Consider the following 21,406-nt stretch of genomic DNA (forward strand, 5'->3'; position numbering starts at 1 on the left):
ATTAATGAGACTACGGTGGTTAGTGGTGGAAGGTGAGCAGCAGATGGACTCTGGATACACTGTGAAAGTAGAACTAACACAATCTCTTGACTGCTTGGTATTGAGAGAAAAAGAGTTAACAAGGAGGATTCCAGCATGTTGGGTCAAGATAACTGCAAGAATCAAGTTGGTATAGCTTACTGCGGCTTTTAAAAAGACTAAAGGCCAGGCGCAGTGGCTCCCACCTGTAATCCCAGCACTTTGGGAGGCTCAGGTGGGAGGATTACTTGAGGCCAGTAGTTGGGAGACCAGCCTGGGAAACACAGTGAGACCCCTGCCTCTACAAAATATTTTCTTAAAAATTAGTCAGGCATGGTGGTACATAACTGTTGTCCCAGCTACTTGGGAGGCTAAGGTGGGAGGATCGCTTGAGCCCAGTTCAAGTTGAGTTTAGGGTACAGAGAGCCACGATTGCACTACTGCACACCAGCTGCGTGACTGAGCAAGACCTTGTCTCTAAAGACTAATTTATCATCCAATCACTGTCACATTATCCACTTAAACCAGAACTCAGAAATATGTATTTCTTTTTTCCTGTTTGTCCTTTGGATAAGGAAAGCTCCTCTGGGAGATAACCATAGCCGACAGGTAAACAGAAAATTTTCATTTAAAGCATTTCACAATGTGTGCATTTATTTTTCTAGAGCAGGAAATAGATGATTTTATAAATTTAAAAAACTAGTTAAAAACTTAAAGGAAAAGAGAGGGATAAGGACTCTGTTCTAGGGACTGATTATCCCTAATCCAAAAATTTGAAATGAAATCCCAAGTGCTCCAAAATTTGCAACTTTTTGAGCACCAACATGGCAGTCAAAGGAAATGCTCACTGGAACATTTCAAATTTCAAATTTTTGGATTAGGGATGCTCAACCTCAATGTGTAATGCAAATATTCCAAAATCTGAAAAAATCCAAAATCCAAAACACTTCTAGTCTCAAGCATTTTGGATAAGAAATTTATTTATTATTTATTTATTTATTTATTTATTTTGAGACGGAGTTTCGCTCTTGTTGCCCAGGCTGGAGTGCAATGGCACGATCTCGGTTCACCACAACCTCCGCCTCCTGGGTTCAAGCGATTCTCCTGCCTCAGCCTCCCAAGTAGCTGGGATTACAGGCGTGCACCACCACACCTGGCTAATTTTTTGTATTTTTAGTAGAGATGGGGTATCTTCATGTTGGTCAGGCTGGTTGCGAACTCCCAACCTCAGTTGATCCACCCCCCTTGGCCTCCCAGAGTGCTGGGATTACAGGCGTGAGCCACTGTGCCAGGCCTGGATAAGAAATATTCAACCTGTATTTTATTTATGTCTCCTCAGGCTACAATTCAGAGGTTGCTTTTCTTTCTAAAGGTGCAATACTTGCTATCACTAAACATTCCTGAAGGAAGATACATGAACAATAAAAAATAAATCCAAAATGTATTTTCTTTAGAGGGGGCAACACACTTTTAAAAATTTAACTTACAAAATCTATTTTTAAATTTCTTATCTGAATAATGTAGTGGTAACTACAGAAGGGGGCAATACACAGTTTTTGAACATTACAGAGGTTTTCAACAGTTTGCAAAGTCTATAGAGCTCCTCAAGATAAGGCTCCTTTCAGAGCCTGATAAATGTGGTAACTGTAACACAATTATTGAGTTTGGTTACAGGTTAGTTATATGTAAAAATAAAAGAAATATAAAAATACTATTATAGTTTGATTTGTAAAACACTGTGAGTGAGCAAAAAGAATCTAACTATAATCATCATTGTTGGAAGGTAGGATGGGGATAGAGCAACAGAGAACAAGTCTCACATTTCAGAGCAGGTCATATCAGATAGAATTTTAAAAATCAGCTAACATTTATTAATTGCTTACTCTACACCAGGCACTGAACTGACAAACATCTAATCCTTTGGAAGCAAGCAGTGCAACTATCCCATTTTAATAAACACAGAAACAATGATTTGCTCAGGACCACACAGTAGTCAAATAACGGAGCTAGAGTGAAACCTGGAAAATCTGACTCCACAGGGTCCACAACTTCTCTTTGCTGCCTATACTTAAGCTAGAGTACAATTCAGGATTTAATAAGCTTTTAAAAACAGTACATCAACAGCATAAAGAAATAAATCTCCAAGGCATCTTGATGAGTTAACAAAAAGTAATTTAAAAGGAAATGAAATACTATAATTCTTTCTCCAAGTCCTTCCTAAAGAATAACAGCTATTACCATTTGGGGGTACCCATTATATGTCAAGCCCTGTTCTAGGTATTTAATATGTCTTCTCATTTAATCTAACACCTTATAAGGCAGGGATGGTAACTCCTTTTCAAAGGTGACATAAGTTCAAAGAATAACTTATTCAAAAGCAAATGGCTAGTCAGTCAGGGCTAAAATATAAACCCAGGTCTGCTCAATTTTCCACATTAAGAATCTCTTAAATTCTACTTTGAAAAAAATCTTTATTTTCCTTAAAGAATAAAGCAAGGTTAGGACATAAAATTTGAAAGGGTGTGAAAGTACCTATAGTCCTACCACCCCAAAGAGTAGCTATATATATCTTGGTATTTTCTCATTTTTTTTTAAACAAGGTTGTGGCCATATTGCATATACACTTATGTATCCTGATTGTTTCACTGGCAACAGATGTTTCTCCAAGTTTTTACAGAATTTTCACGAGCAAGCTGTAGCTGCTACACAATGGTTCACCCTGTGGCTCTGGCATGACTCACACAGCCATTCCTCTATTTTTGAACTTTCAGGCAGTGTTCCATTGTGCACTATTATAAACACAAAGTGAATAAGCAGCTTGGTATATAAAGTTTGACTATGTTTAAAATAACTTCCTGCAGTTTGTAGAAGGGGACTTACAAATTCAAAGGATAAATCATTTAAAAGGCTCTTTACATGTCAAGCTGCATTCTGAAACAAATAACTTTAGATAACTGAGGAAAGTACTGCAGCAGCCTAAGTATGAAATCATGGTGGCTGGGACTAGCATGGTGGCTGGGACTAGCATGGTGGCTGGGACTAGGATGTTGCGGGGGCGGGGGTGGATATAGAAAAAAGTGGATGGGTTTAAAATACATTTTCAAGGTAGAAGTGACATAAGAATCTGCTAACAGACTGGATGTGAGTGGGCAAAAAGAGGGACAAGAAAGATGGTGTCCAGGTTTTTTGTGGTGCCATTTAATTGAGATGGGTTAGAAGGGGAGTAGGAATAAGTCAAAGCAAATTTTACGTAATAGGAAAGAAAGAAAACAAACAAGATAATTAGAACATTTATGATGATTTAGAAAATGTAAAAGATATGGAAGTCAATACAGTCTCAAAACAAAATGGATCTTGACAAATGCTAACAACAATACTTGCACTAATTTTCATGGTATCAAGGGAAGTTTTAAAAACTAAAAACAGGCCAGGCGCGGTGGCTCACACTTGTAATCCCAGCACTTTGGGAGGCCGAGGCGGGCGGATCACGAGGTCAGGAGATCGAGACCACGGTGAAACCCCGTCTCTACTAAAAAAATACAAAAAATTAGCCGGGCGTGGTGGCGGGCGCCTGTAGTCCCAGCTACTCGGAGAGGCTGAGGCAGGAGAATGGCGTGAACCCGGGAGGTGGAGCTTGCAGTGAGCCGAGATTATGCCACTGCACTCCAGCCTGGGCAACAGAGCGAGACTCCATCTCAAAAAAAAAAAATAAATAAATAAAAATAAAATAAAATAAAAACTAAAAGAAACATCTAAGGAGAGCTTACTAAATACTTAACAGGAACTTAAGACATTTGGATCAATGTCTTAAAAATACTACTGGAGGCTGGGCGTGGTGGCTCATGCCTGTTATCCCAACACTTTGGGAGGCTGATGTGGGCAAACAGTTTGAGCTCAGGAGTTTGAGACCAGCCTGGGCAACATGGTGAAACCCTGTCTCTACAAAAAATACAAAAATTAGCCAGGTGTGGAGGCATGTAACTGTAGTCCCAGTTACTCGGGAGGCTGAGGTAGGAGGATCACCTGAGCCTGGGGAGGTTGAGGCTGCAGTGAGCTGTGATTGAGCCACACTGTACTCCAGCCTGGGTGACAGAGTGAGACCCTGTCTCAAAAAAAAAAAAAAAAAAAAAAAAAAAAAAAAAAAAAAAAAATTAAAAGAGAAAGAAAAACAAAAAAAATTTGTTTCCAATGTTGGCTGCTACACTAATGTCATGAACATACTTTGGGTATATCTTTGGTTACTTTCTGAGATAAATCTGTAAGGGCAAATTAAAATTGCTAGAATAAAGCAATTTTGCTTCATACACCTGTATGAAGATTGGTATTCACTACTAAAGTGAAGCAGTTTATACTTTCACCATTGGTGTGTAAGGTCTCCCTGAATCTTCAGTGATAATGAAATTACCAACTTTCAATATCCTTGGCAAAATGGTCAGCTTATTATTTTTATTTGTGTTCTTTCATTACTAAAATGAAAAATTTTATTATATTTATTGGCCATTTGTATTTCTTCTTTTCTTGTTTTTTCTTTTTAGGCTAGTCAAATGAAGCAGCAGGAGTGAAGAAGGTACAAAGAAATCTATAACCGGTTGTGATCAATTCGTTGTAAAATACAACCTCACTGGGACTAGCCTGTGTTTCTTTTTTTGTGAACTGTCAGTTCATGCACCCAACTTATCTTCTATAGGTCTTAGACACTTTAGAGTGCTCTGCATAAAAAAAAAAATTAAAACTCTTTGTTATAAATCATTGTAATTTTTCTTGAGCTTGTTTGCATTTAAAGTTTGCATTATTTGAAGTCAAAAGTTTCCTTTTTTTTTTTTTTTTTTTTTTGAGATGGAGCTTTGCTATTGTCACCCAGGCTGGAGTGCAATGGCATGGTCTCAGCTCACTGCGAACTCTGCCTCCCGGGTTCTTCGGCCTCAGCCTCCCATAGGCATGTGACACTGCACCCAGCTAATTTTTGTATTTTTAGTAGAGATGGGGTTTCACCATGTTTGTCAGGCTGGTCTCGAACTCCTGACCTCAGGTGACAGGTGATCCACCCACCTTGGCCTCCCAAAGTGCTGGGATTACAGGCGTGAGCCACCAGGCCAGCCCAAAAGTTTAATTTCTATGTAGCTAAATGTATCCTTTCATGTGGCTTTTGATGTATGAAAAAAAATCTTAAGAATTTTGGAGATAACACATTATCCATGTTTGTTGAAACAAATGGCTAGTTATAAAACCACTCACATTGGCCTCCAATTAAAGTAAATTCACTTATCTCCAAACTCTAAGGCATTTCTTTAAGCATTTTAAGTATTTGGACGTCAAAATCTAAAGATCTCCTCTTCCAATCTTTATTATGCTCTCGGCTCTTAAAGACAGAGTTACAAACATCACCTGTGCATTTATGATGATGGTATGCAGCAAACAATGAGTGGAACAAACGCACCATTTACATTCAGAAAGCATAGACACAATCCAAGTACATCTACTTTTTCTTCAGCCCTTCCCTTCCACAAATGGATTACCTTCAATGCAGGCAGGCTGAAGCCATCTGTAAAGTTATGTGCTTCCTCTTCTGAAATCTGCTCTTCACTAAGTCCAAGGCCCAGCTCTTTAAAAGGCACCACACAGATGTAGTTCGTTACATTGTCACTCTCAGAGTTCAGGGGGTAGGTTAAATTAGGTTAAAGCAATCAACAAAGCCTTTTCATGAAAGCATAAAAGATACAGTGAAATTGTCCTATATCACATTTACTAATCTTTATTCTGAACATCTAGGAGATTTATAGCAGTTTTTAAACAAAAATTAATTTTAAATATCTAATATATTAACATAATACCTCAGATATCTTGGATACTTGTGGATACAATTTTTAATGTCTAAAAAATTAACAGTTCAAGTCTTCAAAAGAGTTAAAGTGATACGTTATTTATTTATTTTTTTGAGACAGAGTCTTGCTTTGTCTCCCAGGCTCGAGTGCAGTGGCACCAACCCGGCTCACTGCAACCTCGGCCTTTCAGGTTCAAGCAATTCTCATGTCTCAGCCTCTCGAGTAGCTGGGATTACAGGCATGCACCACCACACCCAGCTGATTTTTGTATTTTTTTCTAGAGATGATATTTTGCCATGTTGTCCAGGCTGGTCTCGAACTCCTGGCCTCAAGTGATCTGCCTGCTTCAGCCTCCCAAAGTGCTGGGATTACAGGTGTGAGTCACTGCGCTCGGCTCCGTTATTTTTGACACCTACCATTTGTAGCTGTATTGCGCACTTTACTGTGTCATGGTTCAGGGTCCTCACTATGCTATAGTAAATATTCTTTTCCTTTCAGTCTGCGTACTGCAGGACATTATTAGTTGAACGTTATCTGAAATACACAGACTGATATAAGTGACACCAGGCCTGTTCTGTCTAGCTTGTTTGACATAGACTACTGTTAGGTTTCCTCTGCCCTCATCCTTATAGACACATCAAAATCAACAATGATTTTTCCCTTTAACTGTTTTCCTAAATAATTATTGATCATGAGCCATCTTTGCATTTCTAGCATATTCCTATTTGGTCATATTATAATAATCTTTTGATACAATCCAATATTAAATTTATAAATATTCCATTTAAACATTTTGTTTCTCCATTTATGAGACGGGTCTATATTCTTTGTAATACAACTGGTTTTTATTCTTTGTAATACAACACGTTTTGGTATTGAGATTACCGTATTTTCATAAATAAAATGATATAGGGAAACTTTCTAACCTTTTCTATAGTCTGAAATTTTTTTAACTACAAAACCATCTGGATCTAGTAGTTAAAAAATTTTAAATTCACTTTGTTTTTGAATAGGTAATATATTCACAGGATTCAAAATTCATGAGGTATTAAGGGATACAGCAAAAACTACTTTCCACCTCTATTCCTTAGCCATGTAGTTCCACTATCCAAATGCAAAGGCAATTCCTTTTACCAGTACCTTCCAAGATTTTTTATGCATACATACATAAGAGCAAATTCAAATATAAATGTGTATCTGGAGATATGTAGGTATATATGCATGCATGTACACAAATACATACATACCTATTTATCCCTGTATAAACACACAGTCCATTTTATGCACAAATTGAAGGATACAATAAATACCAATCCATGCACTTTGTGATTTTTTTTCACTTAATGTAACTTGGAGATCACATTAGAGCACTAAAAACTCTATCATTGTTTTTTAAAAATAGTTTCATATTTTCCATTGTCTACATATAAACCAGGTGTTTTCTTTTTAAAATTGAGTATTCTTTATCCTATGTCCAATCTCTTCAAGTTTTAAAATTCTTCCTAGGTCAATTTTGCAGATTTTTATTTTGATAAGAAATGAGGCTGGGCTCAGTGGCTCATGCCTATAATAATCCCAGCAATGTGGGATCCCCTGAGCCCAGGTGTTCGAGACCAACCTGGGCAAAATGGTGAAACCCTGTCTCTATAAAATGCAAAAAAATTAGCCAGGTGTGGTAGTGTGTGCCTTGGTTCCAGCGACTTGGGAGGCTAAGGCAGGAGGATTGCATGAGAATGGGGCTACAGTGAGCCATGATCATGCCACCACACTCCAATCTGGGTGACAGAGTGAGACACTGTCTCAAAAGAAACAAAAAGAACCATTTTCCCCTACATGTTCAAAGTTGCTGCTGTGCAGCTGCATATACTATCCCCTTACAGTTATTTTATGTCTTCTATATCAATGGTTATCACTGTGTTCTCATTACTAATCTTGTATATTTCTGCTCTTTACTTTGATCAGGCAAATTAGGGTTTACATATCTTACTGGTCTTCTCAAAATGATTGGTGGATTCTTTTTTAGTTCAATTTATTAAGGTTTTTTATATGGAGAATATGATCTGGCCCCTGGCTACCTCTGAGTTTCATTTCATACTCTAACCTCCAACTTACTGTGCTCAACTCATGATGGTCTTCTTTCTATACTCCAATCATGCTAAATTCATTCCTGCCACAAGATCTTTCTACTCACTGGTCTATCTAACTGGCATACTCTTCCCCCAGATCTTTCTCAGCATGCAAACCTCAGTTTAAATGCCAGCTCCTCAGAGAGGCCTTCTCTTACCATCTAATAAAAAGCAGCACCCTACCAATCATTCTCTATCCTATTCCCCTGTTTTTCTTTTCTTCATAGTAACTATTTTATCTGAAGAATCCCATCTGTCCATTTATTATTTTATTTTTGGTTATTTGAGACAGGCTCTCACTCTGTTGCCCAGGCTGGAATGCAGTGGCTGAAACACAGCTCACTGCAGCCTTGACCTTTTGGGCTCAAGGAATCCTGCTGTCTCAGCCTCCTAAGTAGCTGGGACTGCGGGTGTGTGCCACCATGCAGCTAATTTAAAATAATTTTTTTTTAAGAGACAAGGTCTCATTATATTGCCCAGGCTGGTCTCAAACTCCTGGGCTCAAGCAATCCTCCTACCTCAGCCTCTGAAAGTGCTGGGGTTACTGGCATGAGCCACTGCACCAAGCCCATATTTTATTGATTATTTCATCTACTAGAAGGTAAGCTCCACGAGAATAAGGATCTTGTCTATCTTGTTCACTGCTAGGTCCCCAGTTTCTAGAAAAATGACTGGCACAAAGAACTCATATGATCTGTAGTCTTTGATAGGCTAACCCTCTCACTCCCTACCCTACACTGAACTACAAGCTCCATAAGGCAGGGATCATGTATATTATGTTTACCGCTGTACGTCTAGTGGTTATCATATTGCCTGGCAGTCTGTCCTCAATAAATATTCACTGAATGACCAACAGTTCACATGCCACACTGTCATATCTCTATTTCTTTCCATATGTTTTTGCTTCCTTCTATCTGGAATGCAGACTCTTATCCTCATGACCAACTTCTATTCATTCTCTGAAGCTCAACTTAGATGTCACCTCCCTGAAAGCATTCTCTGACCCCATAAACCGAGTATGTTGCCCTGCTATGTTGGAAGGAACCCATGGTGCTTATATCATATTATGAATACTGATTTCTCTATTGATCACATTCAAAAGTCTTTAGAAGTAGGTAGTACATATTTTTACTCAGTTTTCCTAGCACCTGGAAGAATGGTTGACCTATAGCAGACTGGCATTTAGGCAATGGGGAATAAAATGGAAAAGTTCTTAATAAAAATTAAAATGCTTTCTCTCCATTTCATATACATGTAAAATTTCCATATATATATATATAGAGAGAGAGAGAGAGAGAAAAAAATGGTTTCAAGTCATAAGTCCTACAGTCAAGACACAACTTCATCCGTTAATAGTTGTATGATACTGCACAAGTCACTTAACCTCGATTTTAGTTTTCTCATAAAATGGAGACAAGAAAATCTAGCTATAAAGGTTTGTATAAGGATATGTTAGAACATAAAGCACCCTGTAATCTTTAAGTATTATATTTATCAGTGCTACAATATCCAGCATTCTGAAGTGGCAAAGCTGTCTTTTTGCTTTCTATTTAGTCAGGATTTAACTTATCTATATGTCTTTACTAAAATAAAGCTCTTATATGCCTTTATTTTCTGGCTAATAGAACTAATTTCCTATTTTAATAAATTTAAGTGACGGACTTATTGTCATGCCGTCTTTGGGTGCTCACTGTATGCTAGATGATGTCTGATCACTTTACATGCATTAACTCATTTGATCCTAACAAAAATCCAATAAGGAAGATGATGTTATTATTGACATTTTAAACATGACTAAAGCAAGGTATAGAGAGGTTAAGAAACTTGCTTAAAGTCATTTAGGAAGTAACTGATACAGCCAGTGTTTGAACTTAGCCATTCTGCTCCTAGAACCTGTTTTTTTGAAAAGGGAAGGATTTCCAGTTGCCAGTTTATTAACATGCCATGATGCAAATCTGCCATGTTGAGAAATTTGTTTAAAACGTCAGACCTAGCAAAGCCAGGCTCTTTTGACTTCATTCTTTGGATGAGTAAAGGAAGAGACTTCAAGTTTTTTCCTTGTTTAAAAAGCAGCCACACAAGAACAGAACTTTATTCCTGTCTGTTATTGTCATTCCCCCAGGAATGCATTTCCAGTTTTAACATAGAAGTGCTGATGGAAATTAGCTTCAAAATAGGCAATCTCACTTTACAGTAAACTTTCACAGGATGCAACTATAATATCTATATTCAGGACTCTAGAAACATTGCTTAGTTTCATATATAAACAGAAAAGGATATTTTTTCAGCATATATAGGGTAGCTAGCCTTGCTGCTTGGAAGTTGGCTCTTAGAGTTCGGTAGACAGCTTTCCGAAGACCGATGAGATGCTGACTTGGATGCTGTCCAGCTTTATTAAATGGGCAAGCAGCACTGACCCTGTCAAGCAAACTTGAAAAGTAAAATGTGATACAACTGTACAGGTGTCCTAAAGTTTTTGTTTCCTAAATCCACAATTCTATTAAATGTAGAAAACAAATTCCTCTTTCATGATCTTCACTAGAAAATGATTATACATATGTCAACTCAGGTCTCATAAAATAGTCAGTTCTGTGACTATATATATATATATATATAGACAACCACTAAAAAAAGACAAATAAAAAATTAACATCTCAAAGAGCAAAGGCTTCCTCTGATGTAGGGAAACAATGGATTCTGGCTGAGATATAACAGAAATGTAGAAATATTTATTAAGAATTCACATCTTTTTTACATAGACACTATGCTTGCTAACATACATTAAAGAAGAGCTACTTTATATTCAGTTTTCAAAACCTATATCCACAGGAAGTATGAAGACCTTAATTATAAACACTTTTAAATTCTTAATATACATTTACATATGTTCATTACATATGTTCACTGATCATATTTTGGTCACTTGTACAGAAAAAATACTGTATAGAAATACATTCTGTACATTCATAAAAGTAGGGTAAAATTACTTACCCACCTGCTGCCACTGGCACTTACCTACTCAAAATGAAGTAGGGGACGTGGAAAGATAACAGGACCAGTGGCCAACAGGGGAATGCAAGTAGAAAGGCAAAGTAAGGGTTACTGCATAGTAGCATAGCTACTCTCAAAGCTGTTCAAGAGGAAGCACATTTCATGGCACTTCCCATAAGATTAATGGGGAGTATCTAATTTGTAACAATGACATACAATGTATTACATTTCATAACTTATAGTATGCATGAGTAAATACCTGGTTATCAGATAAATTTTTTCTTCTAACCAGTAATCTTTCCCAACAGTAAAACAAAATATTAGCATTTGTAAATTGCTTATACTATAACCACAAAGCTATAAAACAACATACCTAACTCAAAACTTTAAAAATGTTAAACCATACTAAAATGTATTCAGGTATTAAAAGTCTATAAAAAGCAAATTTTAAAAAATCTATAAAAAGCAGAGGATGATGACTGACAGGCTTATGTTAAGACAAGGGAATGAAGGCAAAAAAGGTTTCAATTATTTGTGAGAGAGGACAATTTCAGGCAGAAACAAAACAGCATTCATTACTTCAATATATGGCACTACTGCTTGTGCTCCATTTTACTATACCAGTTTTAAAAACTAATTTTGAAAATGTCTAAAAAATTATGATTCAAGACTTATTTTCATTTTTCAAGCCATTATCCAGTTAGATAGAGACAAAGGAAGCACAATTTCTTCCAATACTTCTTCTCCCCGTCTGTCATTTGAATGGGTAGAAGTCATAATCTAGAGGTAAATCATGTCTAACTGGCCCACTTTACCTCTTCATGCAAATTCCATGGGGACAGATAAAGTTGGAAAATGACACAAGGCACAGAATCCTCTATACATGCCTAACCATTAGTTGAACACAAAGCCACTTTGTTTAACCAGTAAGTCCTCTCAATAAAATAAAAAGGAACTATTACTTTTTTTTTTTTTTTTTTTTTTTTTTTTTTTTTGAGACGGAGTCTCGCTCTGTCGCCCAGGCTGGAGTGCAGTGGCGCGATCTCGGCTCACTGCAAGCTCCGCCTCCCGGGTTCACGCTATTCTCCTGCCTCAGCCTCCCAAGTAGCTGGGACTACAGGCGCCCGCCACTACGCCCAGCTAATTTCTTTTTGTATTTTTAGTACAGACGAGGTTTCACCGTGTTAGCCAGGATAGCTACAATCTCCTAACCTCGTGATCTGCCCGCCTCGGCCTCCCAAAGTGCTGGGATTACAGGTGTGAGCCAGCCATTGTGCCTGGCTGACTTTTATAGTTTGATTGAGAGGAAAGAGAAATTATAAAATCCACCTTATGTCTTGGGATTGTGTGTAGAACACAAGAGAGTAAAGAACAAGGTAACTACTGGGATTCTTCCATTTCTCTTTTCCATGATTTTTTAGAAACAGTGTTTATCTCAAGATTGTGTACTGTTCTAGAGCAGAACAGAGTGAAAGATGCGATGACTACCAGAGGTTCTTCACTCCCTCTTTTCATGATTTTCTAGATATGACTAATTAAGAGCTATGAATGTTCTTCACCATATGCTTACTTTCTCCCACCTATAGATTGCAAAAGTTATATAGGTTATATAAATTATTAAATATACTAGCACACAACTGTCATCTGTTAGTGTTTGGCAGGTGTCCAGTGTACTGCAAACCGGGTTTAGAATCAGATGGAATGGATATGAATATTTACCATTTATAATTCTATGCCTTTAGTTGTATGCAAAAGTGACTAGCATAGTATATGGAATAAGTTGGTGCTCAATAAATGTAACTTTCCCTTTAATAATAGATTAAGTAGCCAGTATATCCTACAGCTTAATATACTTACAGCTAGACTGGTGAATATTTAATTTCCTGTAAGAATGGAAAACATCACTATTTGCATGATATTCTGAGAGTATCAGTGCTGTAATATCTGCTAATATTTACCTAAACAGTTATTAGTACATGTCAAGAGTTTTCAAAATGCATTTATAGCAGATACGTCTATCATAAAGAAGGCATTTGAAAGGGAGTAATGGGAGCAAGCATTTACTGGGTAACTATTGCACGTCAGGTTCAGTATTAGACACTCTCTATATATTATCTCATATAATCACCTGGTAACATACAGAAATAATCATGATCTCCAAAGTACTTTAGTTCCTCAAAGCAGATAAGCAGAATCATACTACATATTAAATCTAGCACATAATGTATTTATTCCTTCACTTAGCAGTTAATTGACTTTAGTAAGTACTAAAGAGAAAAGCACTTTTTTCTCCTATAAATGCAACATAGAAATGAAAATAGGTAATAAATATTCTCCTTTATGGAGTAGAAAATAATCACTTAAGAAATAAAATAAAAAATGAACTCACAGTGTAAATCCTCTGGAAATCACTTCGGTTTCTTGAATGAGACGTAAAGCTTTTCTCACGAGGTTAGTAAAAGCTCGGCTGTTTGTGGCCATATCTTCCAAATGAACACTGTATTTTTTTAGGGTCACTTGTAGTTTGGCTGTCCTCCATAATCTCAAAGCTCTTATGACCAGATACACAAATAGAATCACTCCCCACACCAGCCAGGAAGACACAATCCACCAAGTGGGAAGCATAACAAGCAAGCTAACGAAGGCAAATAGCATTGAGAGATCCCTGGGGACAAGAAAGGAAGAAAATGATATGCATCAGATTAGAGAAAGAAAGATGAATTACTTTAATCAGTAAAAACAAAATTTAAATTTAGGTTTACTAAATAAATAAAATGCTAGCTTCTTTGTAAAGTATAACTTAAAAATATATGACATTTAAGAAGGTGATGTGAAAGATTTTTAAAATACCTCGCAACTAGACAATAGTGCTCAGGTATTAACATCTGAGCTGATAAGTTTAGGTAAGAAAACAGGTATCTTCTGGAATCAGGTAAAGCTGATTTCACAAAAGAAACTCAAAGAAATTCTCTGTAGGTGCTGACTGAATGCTGGGCAGAACCAACAAAAGGCCTCTACATTGCCTACATATACAGAATCTGGAGCTAGAAATATCACCCGTTGCCTGCAGGATAAAATCAAACTTCATTAGCTCAGTCTACAAAATCCTTCAGAAGTTGGCCCAGAACATGTCTTGAGTCAGATTAGCATCCCAGCCCTCAACTCCAAGCACTGTAAACCAGAACATCTCTTTCTTCTCTTTCCTTTTTGCCTGGTGTCATCTTACATTTAATACCAAAATCCTATTCGTTCAAACCTTCCTCTGACACCAAGTCTTCTGTGAAGATTTTACCAAAAGCTTGAAATAGTTACTTCTAATTTTAGCCAACCCCTCTTCTGTGACCCCAAAGAAATTGCTACATTTCTCTTTATGACATTAATAAAAATGATAATAAATATAACAATAGGCATCTTCTGAAACCACTTTTAAAAAAATATAAAATATATGGAATCCTTAACCTAAAAAGCAAATTAGACATTTTTAAATCTTATAGATTTAAAAGTAAAAATACTATTTCAGAGATATTATAAATCCCTTTTCCTAAAATCAAACTTTATTTGCATAGAAACACATACTATATCAAGAACATGTACACATTTTTCCAATTAGAAATGATACACACTTGATGAGTAATTGTTTGAATAAAGTCCTCTAATTTTAAATAATAATCATCATTAATTTGGAATATACATACTTACCACAGACCATGATATGGACAAGGTTTGTACTTTTATACTGCTTTAATTGAAATAAAAATATGTACACATTTTTAAATTCATATCAATTACAAGTCTAACAAACTAAAATACATTTTTAAAGCAATGAATGCTTTGGTGAAAATGTGTATATATAAGAAAGAGGGGGCCAGGCACAGTGGCTCATGCCTGTAATCTCAGCACTTTGAGAGGCCCAGGTGGGAGGACCACTTGAGCCCAGGAGTTCGAGACCAGACTGGGCAATACAGTGGGGCCCCTTCTCTACAAAAAATTTAAAAATTAGCTAAGTGTGGTGGCATGCATCCGTAGTCCCAGCTATTCAGGAGGATGAGGAGGAAGGATCACTTGAGCAGGCTGCAGTAAGCCGAGATCACGCCACTGCACTCCAGCCTAGGTGACAAAGCAGGACCTTGTCTCAAAAAAAAAAGAAAAGAAAGAGGGGAGTATAAGGGGGATGTGTCTGAGAATAGCTGAAAAACATCAGCAATATTTGGAAAGAGTTATAATAATCATATTGCAAAGAAAATCACATGCAATTTCTTATTAAATATTTGCCCTGGCCAGGTGCAGGAGCTCGCGCCTGTAATCCCAGCACCTTGGGAGGCTGAGGCAAGCAGATCACTTGAGTACAGGAATTCAAGACCAGCCTGGGCAACATGGCAAAACCCTGTCTCTGCAAAAAATACAAAAATTAGCCAGGTGTGGTGGCATGCTCCTATAGTCCCAGGTACTTGGGAGGCTAGGGCGGGAGGATCACTTGAGTCTAGGAGGCTGAGGTTGCAGTGAGCCGAGATCACACCACTGTACTCCAGCCTGAGCAACAGAGTGAGACCCTGTCTCAAAAAATAAGTAAACAAATAAATATTTGCCCTAATTTCCTTTAGAATCCTTTACTTTTTAGATAATACTGGTAATACCATAAAGCAGAATCTCATCATATACTTTTATATGTTAATAGTAAACTCTAAAATCATTTATAGGTCTCATAGTTGCTTGATTATATTTGTGGTAAAGGAAACTTAGTAAGGTAGTAAATTCTTAAAACTTATGGTTCCTTCTATCAGCTCCTTAAATTCTCATATTTTTGAAGGACAAGATGCTTTACTTCTTCATGATCATATCTGAGTGATTGCAGAATGAAGCATTTGTCAGTGTGACAGGGAAGACATAAATACAGAACCTTGAGGCCAATGAATGTCACTGCCTATATAACTTGAACAGTTTGAACAGTGATTTAGTGTACTTCTTGATTCATTCCTCCCTTCTATGTCAAATTTAATAAAGTACTTTAACAGGAAGAAGATATCAATAATTTTTTACATATAATCCCTTTTTGCTACACATTCTTTTTTTTTCTTTTAACAGATTATTGCACGGTACTTCTCTAGACTCAAATAGTTCAAGAGGTTGAAAAGTTATAGGATGGTCTGAATCATCAAATCATGTTCCCTGTGATCTTTTCTCAGCCAACACAGCCAGAATCAACTGCCCACCTCCATGTCCCATCCTATTCTTGGTGTCTCTACAATATAGTTATGATAAAACCTATTAATTATAAAGAAACACAAAGAAGGTTAGGTTTGCATGCACACATGTGAATAGGTGTATGGGTAAAAGAAATTCTTTTTTTTCCCCCTTAGAGACAGGGTCTCGCTTTGTTGCTCAGGCTGGAGGGCAGTGGTGTGATCACGGCTCACTGCACTCTGCAACTGCTGGGCTCAAGCAATCCTCCCATATCAGTCTCCCAAGGAGCTAGGTCTACAGACACATGCCACCATACCTGAACTCATTTTTTTATGTTTTGTAGAGATGGGGTTTTGCTATGTTGCCCAGGCTGGTCTCAAACTCTTGGCCTTAAGCACTCCTACCACCTCAGCCTCCCAAAGTGTTGGGATTACAGGCATGAGCCACTGCACCTGGCAGAGTAACTTTTTGGCACTTGTTATACCCATTTGCTAGGTTGCTGAGCACAGAACTAATTTTAATGAGTTGGAAGTATATAATAACCAAATTGGATTTTTTTCCCTAGCTTCACTTTAAATAGTATTTATTTTACAAAGGCACTTTTCCCCCCATATTGTTACTTTAATTGTACTGCTAAATGTATGGAATGTTTACGCCTTTACAATGGAGAGCATGATAATGGGTTTCCTCTGCTAATACTCTCAATGTAAGCAGTCAAAGAATAGGTGTTTTCTGGACAGTACCAAATATTAGGAGTTGCCAGGGAGCAAAGTGTTGGAAGGTGTCCATTTTCCTGTTGTTGAGATTGCCCTGCAGAAAGGATACTGGGATCAAGTAGCTCAATCAGCTCCACATCCTCTTGTAACAGGACTTCCTGTTGCAGGATGGTATGTAATGAGTCGAGTCGGAATCCAATATCCTTGCCATTAAAATACCAGAAGAGAGGTATTAACACATACATAATATTGCATTAAACGCTAAGCTCCTAATGTACTAATAAAATTTGGTGGTGTTTATTTTCAGAAGATACTTCAAGAAGAAACAACAGTCCAATCTACCTTCAGTATGATAGATGGGTTTTATTTTCAATGTAAATGTGAAACAATAAAGGTTGAGATAGACATTATTGAGCCATCAGATGTAAAATATAAATTTTTAATAACAAGATGTAAAGTAATTACAGATTAACAAACCTGTCTAGTTAAGCCTAATTGATTAAATTGCTAGGGCACAACATGGAAAATATAATCCTACAACATAAAAGATGCTGTCCCTGAAGCTGTAACAATATAGCCAATATTTAAGAATTTTATTAGCAGGATCAAGGCCTCCTAAACATGGATATTCAGATATTTTAAAATACACTATTAAGGAATGCAATGTAAAATCACACTAACATTTGCATAGCACTTTATAGTTTACAAAATGCCTTCACATATACCAGCTCATTTACTTCTCCCTCTCTTCTTTCTATTCATCTATCAAGGAATATCGTCTATAAGCCAGGCATCAGGCTTGACACTGAAGACACAAAATGAAAAAGATATACAAGTCTCTATTCTTAAAGAGTTCGTAGTTTAATGAAGAGACCCAAAAAGTAAACAGTTGCAATATAACATGCAAAGGAGTGTGATGAAATACACCTAGAGTACTATGAAAATGGCATAGAGGGACCAAGCCTGTAATGAAGTCAGAGAAAGTAAAAGAGGTGAAGCCTGAGCTAAGTTTTAAAGGATGAACAAAAATTGACCAGACAAAGGAGTTGGAGAAGTGGGATGGTACAGGATAAAAGCCTTTCTAATTTGGGGAAGTGTGAGTCGTCGATATTAGATGATATTATTAATAGATTGTGCACAGAGTACACATGGTAGAGAGGTGAGAGATGAGGTAGCACTGTTAGGGCAGACAGGTGAATTCTCACAGTAACCCTGTGATGTACCTTATCATCCTCCTCTCCATTATGTAGGGGAGAACACCAAAGCCCAAAGAGATTAAGTAACTTCCCAGAATTTTGATTTCAAATCCTGAGCATTTGGTAGCTGTGTTTCCCTGCATATAGTCTGTCTCAAAAGAAAATTTAAAGTTGTATTTTTTTTAAATTTAAACAAATAGAGGCCGGGTGCAGTGGCTCACGCCTGTAGTCCCAGCACTTTGGGAGGCCAAGGTGGGCGGATCACCTGAGGTCAGGATTTTGAGACCAGCCTGGCCAATATGGCCTGGCCAAGATGGGGTGAAACCCCATCTCTACTAACATACAAAAATTAGCTGGGCGTGATGGCGCATACCTGTAATCCTGGCTACTTGGGAAGCTGAGGCAGGAGAATCTCTTGAACCCAGGAGGCGAAGGTTGCAGTGAGCCGAGATTGTGCCACTGCACTACAATCTGGGCAACAGAGCAAGATTCCGTCTCAAAAAAAATAAAAATAAAAAATAAAGAAACCAAAACCAAACAAACAAATTTAGTACTAGAGTGATCCTACTATATGATCAAAATAAAGAGAATGATGGACAAGGCCATTAGCAATTAAAGTAAAGGCCATTAGCAATTAAAGTAAAACCCATTAGGTCTAGGGTGTGAAGGCAACAGGTTTGCTCTTCTTAGTTAATTTAATCATTCCCACACCACACATTCCAGGCCTAGCTGATCATAATGAGGACTTCAGCAAGAATGCAGTGAACCGTATATCAAACTGAGCCCATGACCTCTTGATCAGGGTTATATGCCACTTTTAGAGAAGAAGATTTTTAATATTAGGTGCATTTAGATATATTTTATTTATCTTCAGTCCAAAAAGAGAGCATCTTCTCAACAGAATGTTGATCTTTCTTTTAGCCTGATGTGGCTTTTTTTTTTTTTTTTTTTTACCATCTACTGACACACTCTGCATGTACCTCTGCAGCACTTTTATGTTTCATATTTGAACAATTGCCTCTTCTCTCTTCCTACAATTCTGATTCTAACATTAGGAACCACTTAATTGACATCCCACCCCACTTTCATAAAAACAGCAACACAACTCACTTTATACTATTTTTCAGAGGGGAGAAAAAAGGAGCGCAGGAGATGGGGCATGGTAGCTTTTTGAGTAATCTCTGAAATTGATCTTACTATTTGGTTCCCCAATTAGACACAGCCATATTCAATGCAAGTATTAAAAATCAAACTTTTGCTACAAAAGCTTTAGACCATACCTTTTATGAGACTTCTATGTACCTATATAAGGTAAGTTTGAAGAACTCTAACTAGTTGAAGGCTAAAGCTGATAGAGAGTGGAAAAGCCAGTAATATTCAATGGGAGTGCTCTCTCTTCACAGATATTCTGCTTAATCAGTTACTCACTTTCTTTAACAGCATTCCCTGGCATCAGACTTATGTGTAAAACTGGGATAACACCTCCCCAAAACCAACGTGCTTAGAGGAAACATTAATAGCATTAGGAATATCTGATTTAAGAATGTGACAAACCGACTGGGCACTGTGGTTCACCCCTGTAATCCCAGCACTTTGGGACGCTAAGGTGGGCAGATCACTTGAGGCCAAGAGTTCAAGATCAGCATGGCCAACATAGTGAAACCCCATCTCTACTAAAAATACAGATGTTAGCCAGGTTTGGTGGCGTGCACCTGTAGTCCCAGCTACTTGTGAGGCTGAGGCACAAGAATTGCTTGAGCCTGGGAGGCAGAGGTTGCAGTGAGCCGAGATGGTGCCACTGCACTGCAGCCTGAATAATAGAAGGAGATTCTGTCTCAAAAAAAAAAAAAAAAAGGTGATCAACCAACAACCTACAATCATCTATGCATACAAATAAACTTGAAAGGCACCAAGACACTCCAAATTAACTAAAACGGTGTTATCTTAGTGGTTAGATTGCCTCACATAGAGGAAAAACTTGAACTATATTCTGATTATTATAACTTTAAATTGAATCACATTAATGAATTAAGTTTCTTTCTTAAGGATAAAATGTAAAATTATGTATTACTCTTTGATTGTAAAAATAAGAACTGCAGAAAACATGTTAACTGTGTTACAAGGTAACAATCAAACTACCAGAAAAATTGACACCTGCAAATTAAGAAACATGTCATGACAGTCCTATTTGGACTGGGAAGCCCAGATCCAGGTCTCAAACAAATGAAGAAACTGAAAAGATGCTAATTCTGATCGATTTAAGTATTAGCAGGTATCACCTGCATGGCTGGAGGCTCTATGCTCCTGGGATGTGTACTATGTAAACTTTGGCACATTTTCAACAAGTCTGAGTGCCAAGACTTAGTGTCTAGCTTTATATCCTTGCTCCACAACTTAAGCATATTAATAAGCTCTCTGTGCCAGTTTCCTCTTTGGCAAAAGTGGGATAATAACAGTAGCTACTTCATAGGGTTGTTATGAGGATTAAATAAGTCAATATCTATAAAATACCAAGAAGAATGGCTCATAGTAAGCACTGTATGTTAGCTATTACGGTTGTCACTATCTATGCAATAATTAAAACAATAAAGAAAAGCACATGTTGGATATATTACAATACAAAAACTTATAGAACACAACGTAATTATTACTAGGTTGATGCAGAAAATAAGAGATACAATAGGCTGAAGTTTTGGGAAAGCTTTGAGAAAAAGCTAGGAGTGCTTATTGAAAAGATTCTAATGGATCAAGAAAAAAAAAAAAACAGAAAGAATTCCATCACAGTATAAGAGCACAAACATAGACATACAGAATAAGTATGGAATAAAGGAAAATGAAGACTGGGTTCATTGATACAAATACTGGTGGACAAAGCTGGAAAGGTAGGTTAGGGCCAAATTACGCAGACTCTTTAGTGCTGACGTGACAAATTTGGACTTGATTTGATTGATAAAGATCTTTCCAGGATCTTAATAGGGAAGTGGCATGAGAAAGTACTTAGGAATTCCTTTCTGCATGGATGAAATGAAAGGTTATGAGAAGGCACAGATAAAAAATTAAGAGATTCTGATTTCTTTTTCCTTAGGGATAGAGAAGGGAACTTATTCATGTGTCAGTATTCTTCAAAGATCTTAATCACTTTGGATATCATGGGACTTTTGATACAAGGATCAAATAAGATAACACGTGTGAAAGCACTTTATAGGCTAAAAAGTGCTATTACCACTATGATCATGGTTGCTATAAAGGATTTTTTTAATTCTTAAGAAAAGTACTATAAAAATGAACAATAGTAAGATGTTCAGATATCACAGAGCAATTGCCAATATTCTTACAAAAGAAATGAGGGCCTGCTT

General features: G+C 37.1%; 1 protein-coding gene across 27 annotated transcripts in view; it reads right to left on the reverse strand.

Annotated features, from left to right (window-relative positions):
* VEZT (vezatin, adherens junctions transmembrane protein) overlaps window positions 1-21,406 on the reverse strand; it is an 83,148-nt gene that overhangs the window by 22,756 nt on the left and 38,986 nt on the right. For 15 of the 27 annotated variants that reach the window (XM_030819824.1, XM_030819819.1, XM_030819805.1 and 12 more), the window contains 4 exons: window positions 16,882-17,057; window positions 13,347-13,622; window positions 10,247-10,396; window positions 5,535-5,682 (listed from right to left, as the gene is read on the reverse strand). In XM_030819824.1, the coding sequence (XP_030675684.1) occupies window positions 5,535-5,682; window positions 10,247-10,396; window positions 13,347-13,622; window positions 16,882-17,057 (750 nt within the window). The remainder of the gene's footprint in view (window positions 1-5,534; window positions 5,683-10,246; window positions 10,397-13,346; window positions 13,623-16,881; window positions 17,058-21,406) is intronic. The other 12 variants (XM_030819825.1, XM_004089147.3, XM_030819826.1 and 9 more) reach the window with 1 other exon arrangement.

Source organism: Nomascus leucogenys, chromosome 10, assembly GCF_006542625.1.
Source record: "Nomascus leucogenys isolate Asia chromosome 10, Asia_NLE_v1, whole genome shotgun sequence".
NCBI classification, from domain to species: domain Eukaryota; kingdom Metazoa; phylum Chordata; class Mammalia; order Primates; family Hylobatidae; genus Nomascus; species Nomascus leucogenys.